At 37.0% G+C, this 22,724-nt stretch overlaps 1 protein-coding gene across 4 annotated transcripts in view; it reads right to left on the bottom strand.

Moving 5' to 3' along the window:
• The window catches only part of slc44a1 (solute carrier family 44 (choline transporter), member 1), a 122,092-nt gene that overhangs the window by 16,249 nt on the left and 83,119 nt on the right, over positions 1-22,724 (bottom strand). For all 4 annotated transcript variants that reach the window (XM_004910857.4, XM_004910855.4, XM_002933990.5 and 1 more), the window contains exons 5-9: positions 16,580-16,673; positions 11,625-11,794; positions 6,735-6,824; positions 5,364-5,503; positions 2,186-2,372 (exon numbers count right to left, since the gene is read on the bottom strand). In XM_004910857.4, coding sequence (XP_004910914.2) covers positions 2,186-2,372; positions 5,364-5,503; positions 6,735-6,824; positions 11,625-11,794; positions 16,580-16,673 — 681 coding nt within the window. The remainder of the gene's footprint in view (positions 1-2,185; positions 2,373-5,363; positions 5,504-6,734; positions 6,825-11,624; positions 11,795-16,579; positions 16,674-22,724) is intronic.

The raw sequence follows: 22,724 nt of genomic DNA, 5'->3' as shown, positions 1-22,724 counted from the left end.
ATTTTGGACCAAGTATATTGTGCACATTTTATGTTGCTACATGAACTACTGTGCAAACAGAACATATTCTACTATACAACGTTCGTGTATTAGTAGTACCTATAAATGTGTAGGGACCCATAGGGTTAAGCTCCCTATGGTGTTATCCCTTATCCTTATCTTATCTGTATGGTTATAGGGCAGAGCCCTCTGATCTCAGGTTACTGTTATTAGGCTGCCCTCTATAGGTTTAGCCCAGGTTGACCACTCCCCTTGGCAGACTATATAGTGTCTTGCACAAGGAAGTGGCTTCCTCTTTTGGCTGCATGCTGTGTTCTGGACAGATCCCAACTGAGCCTGGACCAGAACATAGGCCCAGAAGCAATTTGTACCCTAGGGGACCACCTACCCTAGTGATAAGTCGGGGACAGGGCCCCGTGAACGAGGTAAAGCCAGCGCAGACAGTTTCATTTATAGCACCCTCTAGGAGAGGTGATTGTAGTCAGCCTAGTTAGCAAGGGCAGTCAATAGCCCCAACCAGGAGTTGTAACAAAGGGTTTAGTCCACCCCGGCTCTGTAGTCGTTCTTTAGGGACCGGTTTTATTAGACGCCAGGTACCAGTGTTAGGAGCTCTCCCCTGGACCACAGTCGGCCGGAACACTCCCTTCTGAAAGGTCTATATCTCAGGTGTCAACTAATCCTCTGTGCATCCTCCAAGTGGGATATTCTGTGCCTAAGTGTCACCTTTGTATCTTCCACGGTGATCACACATTCTATACTGCTGTGTCTGGGAGTATACCCTGCTGCACTATTAAGCTGTGCCTTTGTCCAATAAATTGTACTATAGTTCATGAGCAAGAACCTTTCTGGCGTCCATTATTCCATCTGCACCACACAAGCTCTTACCTAGTTGTAGTTCAACTACACCCTCAGCTCCATCAATACCTCCCATATAGCGGAGGCCCACTCCTGTGCATTAAGGTCGCATGTAACACATGCTCTATACCTATCACTAGCCTGGGTTTTGCCATATCCTAGCCAAACAAGTGTTACAAATGAATAAAAAAAAAAAAAATACATGGGGGGTTAAATTCATTTCCAGTGTATGGGGGATGAGTTAAGGAATCCCAATGTAAGAAAGGCATTAATAGTACTCACTAATTTCTTGGTATTTTAAATACTTTTATTAAGCCACACACATAACTGGTGAAATTTAATCAACATTTTGGGAGAAGGGTGTGTCCCCCAAAATGTTGATTACACATTTTAAGTCATGTAAATGAGTGCTATTCCTGCCTTTCTTATATTAGTTGAGTTTAACTAGAGATATTGGGCTGTGTATAAACCAAACCTTCCCTTCACCCCTTGTTGCTACTATTTCTGCTTTCAGATTAGTAGATGTCCGATCAACAAAAGGGAGGGGAGCAATAATCTGCGCACTGGTAACCTAATTGTCTACCTTGCAATGAGCAAACATTGAATAGCTTTTGTTTCCCCTGCTTGGCTTGTTTCACAAAAGAAATTAAAAAAAATAAATAAAAGATATTTTGTGATTAAAACAGGTGTTGAACTAATGTGCTGTGTGATATGTGGACAGCATTCCTGCAAGGACACAATTGATTCCTGTGTGAAGCACCAGACTGCTGCTCTTGGACCTAACACATTTAATGCTTTTTTTCCCCTAGTGCTTTTTGTCAGAAAAAAACAAGGTTTCAAACCTGATTAAAAACAACAGAAAAAGTATCAAGTACATCATTTGAACAAATGCCTTTTTGTTCTTGTGAAAAAACATCTGTTAATCTTGCTGCAAGAGAGAAAAGGCTCCACGTGGTATTCACACATTGTATTAGGTGCCAATCCAGCAGAAAGTTAAATCAAATACACTGTAATGGCAGTACAAATTACTTTAGATACAGATGAACCTTACTGCACTCTAAAATCTCTGTTCAAGTCTTAACTAATGACAACTCCTTTTTGACCTGTAATTACTTCATTAAGAATGAAAGCCAGAAAAGCAGTGTAAATCTAAAACAGTAATTAGACACAAAAAAAATATTAATTTATAATAATTCTTATATTAATATGAATTTAATTTGCTTCTTACATAAACACATTTATTAATAAACCCATTATAGGACTGCACAGAAAAAGCAACTTTTTCCTTTTTCACAAGTTATTTCATATAATGGTATCATTTTCTGCTTACCTGCAGTTCCAAGGAACAGCAAAACCATTACCCAGTAGACCCAAAATAAGAGGAGAGCAAAGAAGGTCCAAAAGGGCTGGAAGACAAGCAGCGGGAGATGGATGAAAACCTTCCCAGCCACATGGAACAAGGCAATAGTGAGGGCAACCCGCTTGCGCATAATCAGCATCATAAGCAACAAGATGACCTGGCAGGGAGAAAAGAACAAGCTCAGATACATATTATACAGACAGAGACATTGGTGTATCTGGAATAAAAGTACAAAAAAAGCAGAAGTTTCAGAAGAAACAATCCTGTAGGTGCAATATACATATTTTATACACATACATACATATAGACATATCTATATAGATTATATCTATGTGAGTCTCAACATTTTGGGTCATTTCAGGTTGCTTTTCTTTGCTCCTGACAAACGTCCCTATAGAGGACCAAAACGCAGAGATTCACATAAATAAAGCTTTCAAGCTTCTTGTTAAGAAAAATCCTGTGAGTAGCGACATTCTGTTGTACTATATATATGTGTGTGTGTTTGTGTGTAAATATTTACTGACTTTTAATAGGTTTTTCTATTTAGATCGACAATGTGGAGCTTATTACAGTTTTACGGACTGAATAAATGCAGAAGGGTACATAATGGATTAATAAAAGATACAGCCTTTGGTAGACCAGAATAGCAAATTATCTCTGCTTTACAGTCACTGCATATCCCTGCACAGCTGGACATCAGCATCAAGGGAAACATTGAACAATAATGATACCAACAATAATCCTAGAGCTGGCAGCTCTCAATAAGATGTCCATCTGCTAGTGTCAAGATTATCACTATGCTTCATGGGTGAGTTAAGAACGAGTGACTCAAAAGGTACCAAGTGGGCCCATTACTTCCCTTACCAGCTGGTGTAAATTAATAGAAAGTACCATTGTCATTCTCTGGGCAGCTATCATATAGTGACTTCAGAGTTTCAGCTGAATGTGCTGGTAATTTACGTGTTCATTAGCTGTGAGTAAGTCTGAATGCGAGGTCAATGCAAATAAACGGCAATGCAATTACATTATTAACATCTTTAAGATTGAATTAAGGGGTCATCTCTACAAGCCCTATGCCCGTTTAAATGTTAGGCATTTATAGCTCTGTTATTAGTAACGGCTGTTGATTGCATTTGTATAACTGCATAATAAATACATTTATTATCCATATAAAAGCAATAACAACAAACATTATGTTACAAGTGCCAATCAGTGAATGCAGTGTTTCTTTAGAGTAAAAACATTAAAGAGGTAGCTTGCTTTTTAAGTTACCAATTAGTACATTATTGAATGTCCTTTTTTTTGCATTTTTTTCAACTGGTCTTCATCTTTTATTTTTTTTTTATGGATTTTGAATTATTTGCCTTCCTCTTCTACATCTTCCCAGCTTTTAAATGTAGGTCATGGGAAATAATTAGTAAAAAAAAAAAAAAAAAAAAAACCTTGAAAAAAATCCTTGCACCAAATGAAGCAAAGATGAAAAAAAATGAATTTTGTGTGTGAATGTAATAGGGATTTTAAACTGATATGACTGATATGAATTGTGTATAATCTCAGGAAAGCCCAGCAGAATTAGTTATCATTATATACATAAAGAATAATAATCACTTCTTACTAAATTTCTGTTATGAGAAAAGCTGGAAGCATTCAGGCTAATTATTATACTCAGTATATAGGAGGCTCAATTGAGATCTGTTATTCAACTACAGCTACAGGGCAGAATATTTTTGGCATCAGTTTGAACCATGACCAGCATGAAAGCATGGAATCACATTCAACAGGCTAGTAGGTTAAACTAAAGACTTATACAGGTATTGGACCCCTTATCCAGAAACCCATTATCCATAAAGTTCCGAATTACGGTAAGGCCATCTCCCATAGACTCCATTTTTTTTTGTAACTTCTTTTTATTAAACATAATCAGTAATCGCAATTTACATAGCTTCAGTCAAAAAAACATGTAATATTGCTGTCTTTGACTCATGTATTATTGATAAGGAGGGATATATAGGTATAGGTTAGAGGTACAGGTATGGTTTGCCTTTACTGAGGTAGGTTTTGGTTAGTTAGGAAAAGGGAAGAGAGGGTAATCCCTCTCTTCCCTTTTCCTAACTAACTAAAACCTAGTAACTGAGGGGATAAATTGGGGTAAGGTGAAAACAACAGATAAGTCCATTGTCTATAAGCCATATTGCCTTATTTAAAGATGGAGTCTTGAGTTTTTTTTCTTTTTTGTTGGCTATTGTTGTTGTAGCTTTGCAAAGGGAAAGAAGCACACCAGTTGTGTCGGCAATGCCTTTAAATCATTTATTTGCAGAAATAATATTTTATTTACAAAGTGTAAATCAAACACAAATATGTTTAGAGTGCTCTTTTCTCATATTTCCATAAATTATACAGCAGTTTATTCTCTATAGAAAATACTACTTGAGTCAAGCAGCTCTTACGAAATCCTGTAATCATTTTATCAAACCCCTCTGAATCTGCTGAATTTAATAAAAACACTTGGTCTCGGAAAATCCCAGTGACATATATTTCCCTTGTGCTCACTATAAATCTATTTTATTCTGTGCAAAAGAATTAACTACATGTGCAGTACATTTAAGAGAGGGGCAAGAGGTTATATGAAAGTCTAGAATGAGTCTATGCTAACATACCCTTCTGTGGAAATAAAAACAATGCTTAATAAATAATTCAGTTAGAAGGTCTCAGAAAGCTTGATAGACCTGAACAATAATGGCTTCTGTAACTGTAAAATGGAGCTATACTAGCACAATGTAAACAAGCTGCTCTGGTTTATTGATAGGCTGGATTAACGAGTGCTGTAGGTCTTACAAATAAGTATAAAAAAGATAGCAACATGCAAGTAAGGTTATCATACAGTTGCTTACCCTTCTAGGTACTTGGAGATGCCACATCTCAGCACAGCTACGTTTTATATTTTCTGGGTTTTATTAAAACAAGATTTGTGTGAATACCAGAATTTGAGTTCAGGTAATGCTAGAGAGTTAGTAAAACATATGCAAAGAGCCTGCTGAGTATCACTGATTTAGAAGAACACGTTTTTTGGTCTCATGTTTGTAATTCATGTTTGAAATAACATGTGAATGACAAGCAATCTGTCAGCTATAAAACAATAATAACTTACTGTGAAAACCGTGGCAGCAATGGCATAAACAAGCAGGGCCTGAAGATTGTCTTTGGAAACCTGAAGTTGATCTGGTGGGAGATTTTCATTGAAAGATTTCTTCTTATCAGCGTAGAGCCACCAGAGAACACCCGTACCTCCTGATTATCAAAAAGTAGAAAGAAAGTCAAAAATCAGATCACGAGAAGCAATGATATTGCTACTGATCCTTGTAAAAGCTATTCTAAATACCTGTTTTGTGCAAAAAAACAAAAAACCATAGTTAAAGGAGAAGGAAAGGTTGGACAATTACCCTCTTCCTTCTCTTTTCTATTTTCAGGATCCTGGGCCTACACATGTGCAGCAGAGTGGAAAAGCCGGCATTTATGTTTTTGTTCAGCTTTTCATCCTATTCCCGGTAATTTTTACCTTCCCTTCTCCTTTAATAACTTTCAAATGGGTTTTAGAATGCAAAAGTCATTTGGCAAAATGGCTTGTTTAATTCACAGAACACTGAATTGTGATTAAATGAATGTTTTTTTATTGCTGAATAAGGAATAGTTATAAAAAGGCAATAACATTAAAAGAGGGATTCCATGAAAGAAAATGCAGTTCTAAAAATATTTGAACTTATGGTTTTAAAATTATAAAAAAAGCCTAATCTGTCTGGAAGTTTGTAGTATTATGTGTTCATCTTGTGTAGATTCCTACACATGTTAATGAGCAGATGAACCAATTGCGAATGTTTGGCCCCCTGCTCACTTTAAAAGATGTTTTCAAGCAATAATCACAATAACCTCCTATTTCAATGTAGATCTATGGAGGGGCAATTGCAAGTATTTTGCCACCACCAAGCTAGAAATCCTATCTTCCATAGCCCTAAGAGACCTGGAGCAGAACAGATGCCATACTGTTTTCAGTCAGAACCACAGAACAGGAAGATATATAAACAAATACTGAATTTAACTTATCATTTCCAAAAAAACGGAAGAATAAGTTTAACTAAAGCTTGTATGTTATTGATGTATGTAAGAAATTGGACATCCAGTTTGCCTTCTGTGGTGCAATTTATGATTTAGTAGTATGATCAATCTATTGTCACTGACACTACCCTTCTCCCCCAAAAGTGTCTGAAGAGTTTAAATGAATACCTATATTTCCATTATGCTTTCATAAAACTGACTGTTAGAATGTAGGACGATGGATCTCTCTTAATGTTGAACTTTAAATTAGAGCTCTAAGCTTATGATTCAGATAAAGAAGTGCATACAAATCATATCCTTATCTGAAGAATATTGTTCAGAAACTATAGGTTTTATTCCACTTCGTAAAATAATAATAAAAAAACAAAAAACTACAATATAAGGCATGAGATGGGTGTGGAAATCTTACCAAGTGATCCCAACACGACCAAGATTGTTATGATCCAAACAAGTACTCTGGAGATGTACCGGATTATAACCATTAAAATCATAGACAAAACTGTAAAAAGAAGAAGGAAATATATAATTCCAGTATTAAATCATTACTAAGCCAGTAAAATATGCTAAATATACTTATTTGGCCTCGTTTATGAATGTCTAGCCACAATTACTAGAGCGCCAATGGCAAGTTAGGGAAAAGGTAGTGGGTGAGAAAATGGAAGCCTACTTGCTCCCAGCCACCATGGCCTCATGAATACAATATTGCTGCATGCAGGCAGCACTGAATTTGTGAGATAATGCAGGACAAGAGCTAACAGAAGCATTGTGGCTTGAATCTGTATTTTGTACTTTGCACCCTGGCCTGCCATATGTAAATAAGCCCTATATTGTCTACATTTTGTAGATTTTATCATTAAGTGTTGTTAGCCACATATAGAAGGGGTATTTTAAAACCCAGTAAGTTGTGTAGTAAAATGTTAAAGGAATACTGTCAAAAACACAAAAATATTTTTTTATATTTAATTTGGAAATTTCACATGGGGCTAGCCATGTTCTTCATTTTCCAGAGTGCTACAGCCATGTGACTTGTGCTCTAATAAACAGTCACACTTTACTGCTGCACTGCAAGTTGGGGTGATATCACCCCCTTCAAACCAGCCAATCAGCAGGAAGGTAGCAATATAGCACATCCCAGTAGATATCAGAATAGCACTCAATAGTGCTATTCTCAAAAGAAATCCAAGTCTAGCTTGGGACTCCTCCAGGTACATGGGAGTAGAAGAAACAATAGGTTATCTGAAAGCAGTTCTAATGTGCAGCGCTGGCTATTACTGAAAGCTCAGACTCAGGCACATTGCACTGAGATGGCTGCCTACACACCAATATTACAACCAAAAAAAATACTTTGTTGGGTCAAGAATACAATTTTAAATGGTAGAGTGAATTATTTGCTATGTAAACCGTGTGGTTTAGAAATAATAAAGTACACCATAAAAATCATGACAGTAACCTTTAAACACATTATATTAGGGAAGATTAAATAATCCCATATTAAAGCATATAGATATCACATGTATCTACGCAGCTCAAGTGCATTCTACGCCTGATGAACTAAAGGTACAGAATGTGCCTTCACCTTGCCTCTTGTATGACGGAATGCCTAAGGGCACCCTCTTCACATGTGGGCTCAAAGTGTGCCAACCAGCATACCATTCTTTTCAAAGAATGGCAAAAAAAAAAAAACAGGGTGTAAAAGAAAAAAAATAAATAATATGGGCAAACAACATGGCCCTTACATAATATAGAATGTGAGGTTGAAAAGACTCATTTCTATCAACCTTTTGGTGAGCAACTAGCCTGTCTGCTAGTTGCGTCTTTTTAGCAATTGAGCCCTTGAAACTTTGTATTTTTGACTGAACCATGTTTACCAAGATGCTTTTTTTAACCACAAACCTAAGTCATTCTTAGTGTTTTGGTACAACACACAACATTCCATAAAAAGGGTTTGATTTTAAATCTCACATTCATATACACAAAATGATAATGGTTTACCACTTTCATCAGACAAAAATGTTTGTTCTGAATACAAAACTAAAAATATAACACATAAATAAATGACCATTCTTGATAACTATATAACAATATAGTTATATATTGACATATAGATGTCAATATCTGGCCATTCAAGTGCATTAATGAGAACAAATGGGTAGCAAAACCTATGTTATGCTATTATATAGGTAAAATAAAGGCAAGGTTCAAGTTCCCATATTTTTCCAGTGGTTTGCTTTGAGTCACTGCCTGCATATGCCTGCTTACAGTCAGGCACACGGAGTGGATTTTGGTGAATAACTGCATACTCAAGCATTTTCGCATGGAAATCCACTCTGTGTGCCTGCACCCCACCTGACACAATGAAAATCACCCCCGTGTGGCAGGAGCCTAAGAAGAAATATACCCCTTTGTTCAAATTGTTCTGTTCACTGTTTTAAGAAAAATCTGTGTTTTTTTCCCCCTATTTCTTGAGTTAAACAGGACAAATAGTGAAACTGAAAGATATAGTGGGTATGAAGCAATCAGTCACATTAACTCAGAAAATATCTTTTATAATTTGTTACATCAGTGACACAGGATCTTGTGTGAATGGATCATCCAATGACCTGGGAAGTAAAAATTGAAACAGATTTAATCTTCGCCGCCCTGGCTTAAACCACTTAATACCTCAGATTGGGAACCTCTAAATACTTGAAATGCAAGTTTCATATGGGATTGGAGCGGTGTTCTAGTAAAAATTGCTCAACAGTTTTGGTCCTACCACCATGTATTGCACAGTTGGGCAGTCCTCAGGTTTTCCTAGATGCCACCTCTAATCCATCACTAGCTTAACTCATGACTTATGTGGCATGGGATAAGAACAGTAAACTGTAAAGCTATTTTCCATCAAGATAGTATCAAAGGTTTATACACTTGGCAAAAGGAGAACTGGGTCACATGATAGAAAATTCAATTAAGTGGTGTAACCGGCATCCCTAAAAAAATAAAAATTAAAAGCTTCCTGCACTAGCTGGCTTCATCATTCTTTCCCATATTTGGTAACCCTTGCTACCCAGTTTTTATCTAAACATACTGCATTAAAGGATATAAAGGAAGACTGTAACAAAATTAAACCTCTCTTACAAGAAGTAATTTCTTAGGTATACTTAACAAATGTATCCAAAGAGTTTAGTGACACCCTAGATCAGTGCTGTCCAACTGGCGGCCCGCGACCCCCCTCTGTGTGGCCCCCCACCTGTCTGGCTGCTTTGATGGCTTACTCTTGTGTAAGCTCTAAGTGGTATCAGTACTGTGATTAACTGCCCCCCCTGCATGGTTCTCACCTCAGATTCAGGCTGTAATCAGGCTGTATTGTTTAAATATGTAATCCCCTGTGTTGTTCACACCTTTTAATGTCTGCATTGTTCACCCCCTGCAGTGTTCACACCTCAGGCTCAGGTTGTAATCAACCCCATTGTTCCCCCTGTTCACACCTCAGGAGCAGTAGAAACCCACAAATAATCCCTACAAAAAGAACATATACTGAGGTGGTACTTCAATTAAAAAGTTTTTTTAATATATAGTTATTGTGCAGACTGTAGGAGCAGTGCCAGCATTGTGTCACTGTAGGCTGCCTGTGTGTGCCATACACACACATCATAGGGCAAGCAGAGTATGGCACACACAGGCAGGGTAGGGAAGGCAGAGTATGGCACACACAGGCAGGGTAGGGCAGGCAGAGTATGGCACACACAGGCCAAGTATGGCACAAACCAGCCAAGAATGGCACACACAGTGAAAGTATGGCACACAGGCAGGGTAGGGAAGGCAGAGTATGGCACACACAGACAGGGTAGGGCAGGCAGAGTATGGCACACACAGGCAGGGTAGTGAAGGCAGAGTATGGCACACACAGACAGGGTAGGGCAGGCAGAGTATGGCACACACAGGCAGGGTAGGGCAGGCAGAGTATGGCACACACAGGCAGGCAGAGTATGGCACACACAGGCAGGGTAGGGCAGGCAGAGTATGGCACACACAGGCAGGGTAGGGCAGGCAGAGTATGGCAGGTTTTTGCTGTACTACAACCATTAATATGGGTATGGTCATGTGATAACATGGGTGTGGTTTCAAGTGGGTGCGGTTTCAAAAAGGGGAGTGGTCAAAACTGGCTTTCATTATCGGCCCTCCACCACGTACGTCGGAAAAATTCCGGCCCTCGGTACAACAGAAGTTGGACAGCACTGCCCTAGATGGAAGAACAAGAGCTCTAAGGGATACAAAAGCATACTAAGTACTTTCCTATGTCTGGCTCTCATGAATACAATGTTGCAACAGAACTGCCATGCAGGCAGCATTGTATTCATGCTCTGTTTTTACATATAAGGACCTTCAGCAAAAACCAGGGCACATAAAACAGGTACCATCCAACATGTGTTTTGCATTATGTAGTTACCACTCTTCCCTGAAAGTAGTACATGAGCCCTACAGTAAATTAAAGGGTTTTCAGTAAAAATAATTTCTACATTTTAAAGAAATAATGTGACAAGTAAGACATATGGCTAGTTACATAGTTGCATAGCTTAATACAGTTCAGTCTTAAAGGACAAGGAAAGGCAAAAAAACTGCCTAACATTTTGGCACCCCCAAGTGACTTTAATCGCTTACCTTGTACCCCGGGCTGGTGCCCCTGTTGGGAGAAAACAGCACCAACCCGGGGTATCTGGGGCGATGCGCTTCCTCCTTCGTTAAGCTGTGACTGCGACTCAGGCGCATGCGCAGTAGAGTGATAAGCCGACTTCTCTGTTAAAGTTCGGCTTTCCACTCTACTGCGCATGCGCGCACGGCGATACAGGAAGGAGGAGGCGCTGCAGGTACCCCAGGCTGGTGCTGTTCTCTCCCAACAGGGGCACCAGCCCGGGGTAAACATTTTGGCACCCCCAAGTGACTTTGCCTTTCCATGTCCTTTAAGTAGATGGACAGTTTTTGGTTACAGCATTTTATGTAAGGATAAAAATAAATATTTACAATATATGAAATAAACTTTAAAATGATAAATAAACTTGACAAGTAGTTTAAAACATATATTCAACAGAAAACTTTAGCTAGATAGAAATGACATTTGATAGGTTGGTATACACAATATATTCTGCTGCAGATTTTGTATCCTTTGCTGCTATAAAACTGACCCTTTTCTATAATACTGAAAGGAATCCCATAAAAAAAGACAGGATAAACAAAGTATTATTAAATGAACACTATCCTGAGCTGTTAGGTTCCTAAACAGTACTACACAATGAAGGCTAGTAATTAAAAATATCATTACCTAGTGATAACAAGCAAAGTCCCATTATAATTTCTTTGCTGGTCATTACTCCACTAATCAGCCTGTGTAGGACACTATTGTCACTGACAAAAGTGATCAGGGCTTCTGCAAACTTGGCATAGCAGGAAATGTTCACAGGAGCACAGCGATGGAAGAATGGAATAGGTGCACTGGTGACACAAGGAGAAAACAAAAACAAAAAAGGAAAAAAAATTACTCCTACCGAAATATAAAATGGAAAGAATGCAACATCAACACAGAAATGAAAAGGTGAATGGAGGCCATGTGTTTTTGCCATTAACAAAGCTCAGGAAATGAAAGGAAACAATCTTTAGAGATAGCCAGTCACAGAACTACACTCAGGGATGCCATCGGGAATCACAGGCCCCATAATACTAGGTTTGCAGGGCCCTTCCCTAAGGAAGCCCCATTTATTAACCTGTCACCTAGCCCCTGGTAGGAGGACCCTGAAATCAAGTCTGTGATACACCACAGCTATGACCATTGTACTAAAATACCACCCCCTCTCTGCCCAAACCCTGCCCTTTTGGTGATCCCCGCACTTATCCTTAAAAAACACAAGAGTAGGTGTTCTGCAAGACAAGCCTAAAGACTGGGTGACCCTGAGCAACATTTTTTATAAAGCAGTGATGAAGACACTTGGGATGGTAGTCGAACTGATATGAAAGCCAAGACCATTTACAATTAAAAATAAAGTATCAAGATAACTTATGATAAATAAAAGAAGTATATCATAAATTCCATAAAATTAAGCTACCTTTCAACTACTTCCCACTCTTTCCCAATGGTTTCATTTATGCTAGACAGAGCCATGATATTTACCTGCCCCATAAGCTTTGATTTGTGCTTGTAGCATGAACTTACCTTTAATTTCTTTAAAAATTTGCTGGATAGAGAATTAGACTTTATTTACATTTGAAAATTTAGAAACCACAAGATTTTGATATTCGCATTCTCCAAACACAAACAGACAAAGACAAATGAGGTTAATATCTGCAGCACAGAAGGAGGCTTGTGACTATCTGCCAGAACTGGAATCCAGATTTAGTCCGCTCTAATCAACCATTACACAATGAATGCTATCTGGATTACCATAACAGAACATTCAGGTGATCAGCATGTTGATGGATCCTGGTTGGATCACAACTACAGGCTTTTAAATCTGTGATCACTAGAATTATTAAATTATTGACCTCAATCTTCTGTGTCTCAGCCAAGCAAAAGCCACACACAGTTTGTAAATGTAAAGACATTACAAGCAGAGGCATAAATCAAAGGATTTATGGTCTTGTTTAAATGTAACCTCCTGTCTGAAACCTAAGTGTGACAAAAGAATAATAAGTCAGACAAACTACAGGTATGGGACCTATTATCCAGAATGCTCGGGACCTGGGGTTTTCCGTATAAGGGGGTCTTTCCGCAATTCGGATGTCCTATATCCCAACTAATTATATCTTAGTTGGGATCAAGTACACCGTACTGTTTTATTTTTACAGAGAAAAAGGAAACCATTTTTAAAAATGTGAATTATTTGATTAAAATGGAGTCTATGGGACATGGCCTTTCCGTCATTTTCTGGATAACGGGTTTCCAGATAAGGGGTCCGATACATGTATTAAGATTAAAGAGTCATCTTGTGGAGTTTTTACTCTTAAAGGCACTCTAACCTCAAAAGGCAATTCCCAAGGGTGGAGACATACAAAGCTAGTAGTAGCAGCTACATTTTCACGGCTACTAAATACCAGGAAATACCCTGCCATAAACAATACTGAGAATTGCCTCTGCTAACACATGCAGAGACAGTTACCAGTAAATGATCTGCATTGTCTATTTTAGTAGCCACGACAAGTAGCTGCTACTAGCTACTAGCACTAGCCCATGTGTCTTCACCTTAAAGCAAGGGGACCTTCTTCTTTAATAATGGTCCTTAATTTATTGATTTCATGTTACATAGCAATTTACAGAGACTTCTCATCATTCACATAACTCCTTGCCCCAGATGTACACATACATGTATAGATATGCATGTACACATATATGCCTAGAAAACTCTAAGCCATCTTTATAGTTGGGGAAAACACACACATATATATATATATATATATATATATATATATATATATATATATATATATATATATATATATATATATATTTTACATTTTGATTTATTTCAAAATACTGTCAAGTTTTTCTGGAAACCTTCCATGCCTACTATTAAAAAGTTACAAGGACTCAAATCCCAAGTATGGTTGAGGAGTATAATCAGGAAGGCTAGAGACAGAAAGTTTTACATAGGCATACATAATTGGGTGAGCAGACCCAGTGAATGCTGGAGGACTCGGGTGTGAATCATAAACAGTTCCTTTATGTAACATCACTATATGCCAGAGGTCTTGAGACTAGAACCCCTTTTTCATCAGGCTCCCTTTAGCTCATAACAAATTAAAGATATATGACAACATAGGCAGTCTGCTAAAGTTCTAGTGACACCCAAAACTGTAAACAGTCACCCACAAACTTCATCATAATTATCCTTCGTGCTGGGCCTCCCTCCCACTTGCTTGGGACCTCCAAAAATGGACAAGCGCCACACTTTGGGAACTAAATGCTTGGATGGCCAGAATTGGTAAAAGTATGTGTATAAAAATAAATGTGATCAAATGTGATTTTGATAGTAGACTAACAAAGACTAAAACCACTTTTCTGGAGTCTAACAACATAAAACTGAAAAGCTACAGGCATAAAGTACAGTGAATCCTCACAATGAAAGAAAATGGCTATTATCTAAAAAGATCAAAAATTTAACTAGGCAAACTACATAATTTTTGAACTTGAAATGCTGTCAATATAACACTTTTACAGAAGGGTCGCACTGTTACAACACTTGAGGGATTACATATCTCTAACGACCTGGTAAAAAAGTTGTGTGGTTTGACAAGTATAATACAGAAATTTTAGGCATACATTTAAAAGAAGAAAAGTTTTATATCATGGGGTGTTATTGACAGATAGAGATGTTCTTGGTAAGAGGAATTAAAATATACAAAATAACAGCTGAAAAAACCCTGACATCCTTTGCAACTAAAACCTACAAGCAGATACAATAATTGCTTGCAGCACACAGCCAAGGCTAGAAAGGAATAAAAATGGGTGATCTCTTGAAAGACATAAATTAAAGTCTGAAATCTGCAGCATGGCTTGAAGTCTGATAACCACAGTAGCTTCCCAAGGGCTAAGGTGATACATTATCACTTCGCTTGCAAATAGGTTTAGGATTTCTAGAGAGTGGTATGAATAAGCCAATTTTAATGTATATTTCATGTGTAAAATTAAATGTTTTATTCAGGGAATAAATAGGATATTTTCTAAGCAGATAGGCTATGTATTATCCTTTATTTATATAGTGTCAATCCAACATATTGTGCAGCACTTTACAGAGTAGTCCCTAGCCCAGTAGAACTTTCACTCTATGGTCCCTATCACTGGCGGCCATACATATGAAGATTTTAGCTGCCAATTTGGCTCCTTCAGATCGAGTCAGCAGCTTATCTACCCATGTATGGGGAACTCCAACAGGCCTACCCAACCAATATCTGGCCAAAAATGAGCCAAATATCAACTGGACAGGTTTAAAAATATCAGCAGAGCAATTATAATCAGCTTGCCCCAATGCCCTGTATTTCCATTGTTGTGGCTCAGTTTGTGGCTCGTGGAAAGATTAACATGTTTGGCAACCTCATCAAACAAGCAGATCTTTCAATCTATTGCCAGCTTTATATACATGCATTTGAAATGCATAACAATGTAAACGATGTAAGGTTTAGCCAACAGTGTTCCTTTTCCACCCCAAATGAAAGCAGTATTGCAACAATGACTTTATATGGGTGTTTACTTCTTTAAAGTATAATACCTATGAAAGGTATTAAAAAAAAACAATATTTATTTTGCCCTTTATATTTAAGTACCATATTCCCCATTTTATATATACTTTTTTTTTTTGTTAAATGTGAAAAAGTTGTTCAGATACAACAATATTTATTTTGCCCTTTTTATTTTGTTAAATGTACAAACAATACAACTAGAAATTTCAGCTGGTTAAGCAAGTCTCCCTCTGGTATAGGCACTGTTAGAATGTTAAAGTATCTAGCAGAATTAAGTAAGTACCTTTCATGTCTGATTATAAAAATAAGCCTTCACTGGTAGAGACAGTCCTGACAGACTAATCTCTCCTACTTGTTCTCTGAACTAAATTACAACCTAGAGATTCTTTCATTTGGTATTCTGCATAACCCACTCAGTAATCTTTGCATGCACTCAACAATTAAGTAAAATCAGAGTAGCTAAAATCATGTACCGTGAAGCATTATGTACCAGAAATGTAGGCAGCTCTACAACAATTTCAGAGAAAACTGCCTGGCAAAATGAGAAGATCTCACTCCTATTTTTTTTCTGATCAATTGTAAAAGAGTTTAACAGCGTCTGGCATTCTATCTGCTTCTGTGTGCAGGGGTCAAAACCCATAACAAACAAAAGGTTACCAAAATACAGCACAGAAGGGAAATGTATTTTATTCCCCTCGGGGATAGTTGAAAAAAAAAGAAAACTATTAAGAAAAACTATTTTAGCCTTGAATGAACACAATAGAGCTTGCTCAAATACTGCAGAAGAATTATCACACATCCATTGATTGAACAAAAATGCTCTATTCTCCACAGCTGCCAAATGATAGAAAATGGTCCATTTCACTAAGGAATCTATCTGCCGCTTAGTCCTAAATGGCAAATGCAGAGCAAGTCATAAGCACCAAACCATCACTTAGAAGTATACACAGAGTGAGGAGAACTCATGTGCAACTCAACACAAATCAAGCAGAAAGAGCACCCATTATCCAAAAAAAAATCAAAGGATTCAGACAAACTTTTTTAGCTTACCTTTTTGGCACTGGAAGCTTGGGACATAAGGATGATGCACTGCTGTCTGTAGTATACTGGGAAGGAGTAAGTGAATAATCACATAAAGCTGAACCTGCAAAAAAGGGAATGAAAATCACAAAAAGGGGAACAATACAGTCCCTAAATTTCTATACTAAATTATTTTTTAAAATGTCTGCTGTTTTAATGGAGATGGAGTCTGTCATGATATGCACTCTCCTTCCTATAACTATTTTTAGATAAGAAGTGTCAGTGTATGAAGTAGTATGACAAAATGCTCTGCAACAAAAATGTTGATTTTGAATGATTTTTTTATAGACGGATGCCAGGACTTGTATTGTTTATCCTTTCTGTTCCCCAAGCTTAGTATAGAATTAACACTCCCTGACTATTAATTGTCTTTAAATGCCATAAGAGGTAGTCAGACCATCACTGGATAATACGTCACACTGCTCTCCACAGACACCAGCTACTTGTTTGCTTACTTACCAAAATATTTTGGTGCTTTGCGTATAAATATTCTGACATCATTTTATGGTATGTTTCTGTTCAGGCTATAGGCAAATTTAGGGTCTGTGTTTCCTGCTCTGACCTTTCATAATTGGGTTTTAATATGCTACTTTTCAGGAGGTCGCGTACCAAATAATTTTGGATAATCGTAAGATTTTCGGACCATGTGTGGGCTCCGAATTATTGTCCCGATAAATATCGCAATAACAATAACAATCAAATTATATTGGCGGCAATGGGGCAGTCGGTTCGAGGACCGCATCAATGAGCCGATGTGGTCTCCGATCCGACTAAATCTTTTAACCTGCCCCTTCGATATCTGGCCAATTTCAGGCCAGATATCGGTAGCGCATGCCCCTTGTTCCTGCCCCTACACAGGCCGATAAGCTGCCAAGGGAGTGATATCGGCAGCAACAATCGACCTGTGTATGGCCACCTTAACTCACAACATGAGAGAGAAAGGAAGAGATATGACTAAACTACTGCTCCGTAAGGAACAAAAATGCATTTTTGATTTTCATATGGTCAAACCTTTTGGCCTGAATGAGAATATTGAATTAACACCATTTTTAAGGGAATAAAAGAAACGGTTTTGTCTCTGCCCCCTTTTAGCTCTTCCTAATTATTTGTAAAAAATCCTTGTAATTTAAATTAAACTACTTTTTGCTGTTGTATATTTGTCCTGTAATCTGTATGCGCTATGAGACCCAGGACATTTTTATTACAACCAACAGAAATTTGGGAAGGGGTCTGAACACTTAAACAGTGAATTCTATCTACGTTGGCAAAATTGGGTGAGATCAAAACTTGATATCACCCCTTTTTTTTTTTTTCTTTTGACAAATTGTTTCTTTGGCAATAGAGAAATATATGTTTTTAAAAAAGGCTCTAACAGATAGTCAATGGTACAAATCATCTTTAAACAAGTCAATGAAACTGTCCATAGAGCTAATATGTATATCCTATTATTTTCTTGGGGGGAAAAAATATAGCTCTTTAAACACATGGAAACAAATTAAGGGGAAGCGTTATTTTTTACACTTCATTGCATTTATGGGCTTATTTATCAGTTTTTGAATGTGCATTTGAGTTTGTTTTTCTAAATTGGATAAACTCGCATATCAAATGCTTGCTTATTTATTAATAAGGGAAACTCGCTTGAATAAGAAACTAGAAAACCTTTAAAATACCTTGGAAACTATGGCTTGACTTTGCCTAAGACAACTCCCATTGACTTCTATAGAAACGCACAAGCTTTTCGATGGTGAATTTTTAAATTTGAGTTTTCTGGTTTTTGGCACTTAATAAATACTAGACATTCGACTTTTTTTTTTTTTTTAAACATAATTCAAGTTTTTTTAGTGCAAAAAAAGCTTTAATCGTGAAAAGAAATCAAACTTATGGGTTAATAAATCTCCCCCTTAATGTAGTGTATGTATTATAATGCTGCGCCTTCAGAAGGTTGTCTTTTATTGCATGGCAACAGCATTACTGTTCTCAGAATAAGATTGGTATAAAAGATTATATGAACAAAAATGAATGAGCAGCAGCTATGGTTAATGTACAGACGGAGACCGTGCATTTTGGCTGCAATTACTTAGCTCTCATACCTGTTATGTAAAGATCTAAGCAGTACATTGTATCTGAACACTATCAATCACAGTTACAAATACGATCCTTTCGTTATAGAAACTTACAATCTTAGCTGAAGTGAGATAGGGAAGAATCGCTTTTTGTTTTTACTCTGTACAGAGCTCTTTAGCTACAGAAATACCCATGTGCTTTGGTAAGATTAGGAAACATCTGAATACAAATGGCACACTATGCATATCATTTATATGTGGATTTAAATGTTAATTATGGGGGCATAGCTTGGTAATCATGGAGGACAGAAGCAGACTAAAGGTCCACTGATTGCACCCTTCTCATTCATAACTGTTTTATATGTCAGTGTAAAAACAAATAGAAAAAGAAAGGAAATGGTGGGCATAAAAACACAAGTCCTTATTGCAACACAAAGTGTAATTTATGGTGCTATACATAAGGATTGCCCATCTGTGAGCTTCATTGCAATGCTAAAATCCGTGTAGCATGATTTACTATTTATATTAACACTATATCAAATTATGCAGATATATATTTTGGAAGTGCAATAGTATTGCACTGTGGTTCAGTGAATTTCTATGTATTAAATACCAGTCTCCAAGGTTACAGAATTAATTTTTCCACTTAATAAATTACACATTTGTTTTGCAATAACAATTTGTGTATTAGTGTGTCCGGAATTTCCTTTTGTTTTCTAAATTTGGGCTCATTTGGTGCATCCCCACGATTGGGGTCCAATTAAAGTACACGTACACTGTTTTTGGCTGTTATTTGTTCCTAACAAAGGAGTAACTCCTTCCCAAACCAGCAATCACTGGATCAGGGAACATAACATATTAAGTCAGAAAGCAGAGGAGAAGAGACCCCAGTCACTGGGAAGGAATGGGTTGATCAAGAGTTGACACCCAAAATCCGTCAGAGAGAAGATAAACATCTTATAACAGTGCAGAAGTGTTTATTTTTATGACACTGGTCCAGAATTCATAATGTTTAAGAATTTCTAAATACCACCTTTGATTTAAGGCCAGAATCTCAATGAAATTAACCCAGTGGATTACTATGAATCCTCAGGAGCCTACACCAAATAAATATGCTTGTTCCCTCTATTTTTGTCTCTGAAACATGGTTACAGGATTGTGAATACCAATGAAAGGTATTATACATTTTACCCACAGGTTCATAAATCCTATAGTCAAACAGACTGCAGTTAGTTTTATGTCAAGCGGCTAAAAGACTACATAGGTGCTGTACTGGGTACACAATTATGACCAAATCACTGTCTGGCTATTCCCTCTGTTGCATTTGTCCCAGGATCACACAGGAATGTTTACCAACACTTTACTAAATAACCAAGATGAAAAATGTCAAGTATTTTGAGAATCTATATCACAATGACAGTACCCCCTTTCTTACACATTGGAAGTTATTCAAATGTACCCCGAGATGCATCTAAAATGCTGATACAAATATGCAGCTTAACCTGATGCAACTACATACACAATAAAAATAGGGATGCTTCTGTGTTAAAAAATTAAAAATACTTAGTGTGGCAACCTTCAAGACAAGAGGATCAACAAAGTCTGACTAATATGGTCAACCACATCATAATGCAAGACTTAGGGGCCCATTCATTAAAGCATGAATTTCGGATTGTTAAAAGTATGATTGGAAAAAATAAACGCTGCGAAAACCTTTCTGAAATTTCAATGCATGATTTTGGAGGCCTTCCATAGGACTTAACAGCGCTCTGCAGCTCCAACCTGGCCAAAAGATAGTCATGATACCAAAGCTTGAACGAATTCCGAAATTTTCGTTGTCGTTGCACAAAGTACGAAAAGTACGTCTTTTTCATGCAATAACAAACGTATCCCGAAAAAGTCGTACTTTAACGATATCGCTAACAGTACAAAAAGTTCTAAACTTAAGAAAAAATACAAATTTTTACTAATCGCAGTCATCGTGCTTTAATGAATGGGCCCTTTAGTATAATAATGGCAGTTGCAATATCCCTGCTGCAAAAAGCCCTTGCCGCAGTGACTATAAAGCTGAACTTTAGAGGTGACTTTAATCAGCAGATGCTGAAAGTGTTCAAGAGGATTACAGCTGACATGTGCCATTCTCCCTCCTTTTTGGAGGCACACCTGATAAACCTGGTAAACATCCATCAGCATGCAGCATTTATAAACCAATTTCTCTTCTCAACGTGGACAGAAGTTAAACATCAAAACAAAAAGCTTAAAGATTAAAGCCTTATCTATCTTAATTAATCAATAACAACCAAGCTAGCTTTGTACTGTTTAGAGGAGTGAAAGATAAAGCACATAATATACTCAGTACAAAATAGATTTAATGTGCACAAGCACTGACGGACATGTTTTATTCATTGATTATATGCCACAATTAAAGGACATTTCCTCCTCATTGTTTATTTGGCATAATAAAAGAAATTGTAATTCTCAGCAACTATTTATAAATTAATTCTAGTAATTTAGCGTTTTTAAATGTATTTGTAAAGTCTGCTGCTATTTAAGAAAAAGCTGCAGATACGGATATCATTCTGTACAGAATGTGCAAAAACTAGCTCTCCTCCAGCCAAGACTACAATCTCCACAATGCCTTTTATACTTTTATTTAATTATTTTCCTTCTTTTTAGGTCTGTTCATAACAGAACATGCAATGCATTGTAGAAACTGGAATCTTGGCTGGACGAAAGCTGAATAGCCAAAACAAGCAGTGGCGAAAAAAAATAAGACGGATACTGCTTTAAAATTATATTCAAAAAAAACTTTAATACCGAAAATGTATATTTAAAACCTACTTAAATATACATTTCTTTCATACTAATCTACAACTAAAAGTTGGGTGGACATCCTTTTTTAAATTAAAAATATACTGACTCCATTTACTATCTTTGTAAGTAGTCTACTTTTAAAAAAGCAGCAAATCTTACAAAGCAGTAAAGGCAAACCACACATTTACACACGGGGGCCTATTCATTAAAGCACGACTGACCACGATTGAGAGAAATTTGTATTTTTTCTAACTTATAGAACATTTCGTAATATTCACAATAATTTCGTTAAAATTTCACGACTTTTTTGTGGTAGATTCATTATTCCACAAAAAAGTAGTACTTTTTGCCACAACTACGAAAGTTTTGTTATTCATTCAAGCTTTGGTATCGAGAAGGCTTCCAACATCATACATTTTGTCTCAAAATCAGAAAGGTTTTCACTCTGTTTGTTTGGATACGAAAATTTTGTGACTTTCGGATTGCAAACCACTATATTTTCATATGACCAAGAAAAGAATTTTCGCACATCTATGTGGTTACTCCGCATTTTTTATTCAATCGTGTTTTTTAGTAGTGATTTGTGCTTTAAATTAAATTTGTGCTTTAATGAATGGGCCCCATAGAGTAAGGCCCTTACAAGGCAGACTGTCAGCCTGCATACAAGCGCAGGCTTACAATCCACCCGTACGCTTGAAAAATGTTCTTAATGTGCCTGCACCCGGAAGTACTGAATCTGCCTGGGTGCAGGCACATTCAGTCAATATCCACCAACAAACATAAGACTTGGGGGCAGATTTACTAAAACTCCATAATTTCTTTTTTTTTTTTATTTTCAAATTCAACTAAGTTTGTTTTCTCGAATATATCATATTTACTGAATAAAAAAAAAGTCGCAAGGAAAAGTCACTGCAAGACAGTGGTAAAAAAACTCAACTTTTTCCAATTGTTGCCGCAAAAATCCAGGTTTTATCGAATTGTCGCTGCAACAATTTGATTTTTAGCCATTTAGACGCACAGTAATTGTCAGAAAAGTTGCAGTGGTTTTTTTTTCTGAATCGAGTTTAAAATAAATAAAAAAAAAAATAAAAATACTGGCTATCAAGGGAAAGCCGAGGGACGCGCCGAACACTAATTTGCAAATTAAAAAAAAATTGTAAGAAAAAAATTGGGTTGCGGCAACAACAGTCACAACTTCAGATTGGGATTCGATTCTGGATCTGGTGCATCCATAGATA

Source organism: Xenopus tropicalis, chromosome 1 (assembly GCF_000004195.4).
Source record: "Xenopus tropicalis strain Nigerian chromosome 1, UCB_Xtro_10.0, whole genome shotgun sequence".
NCBI lineage: Eukaryota > Metazoa > Chordata > Amphibia > Anura > Pipidae > Xenopus > Xenopus tropicalis.
The sequence above is the reverse complement of the archived record's forward strand: the minus strand, read 5'-3'. Positions and strand labels throughout refer to the sequence as shown.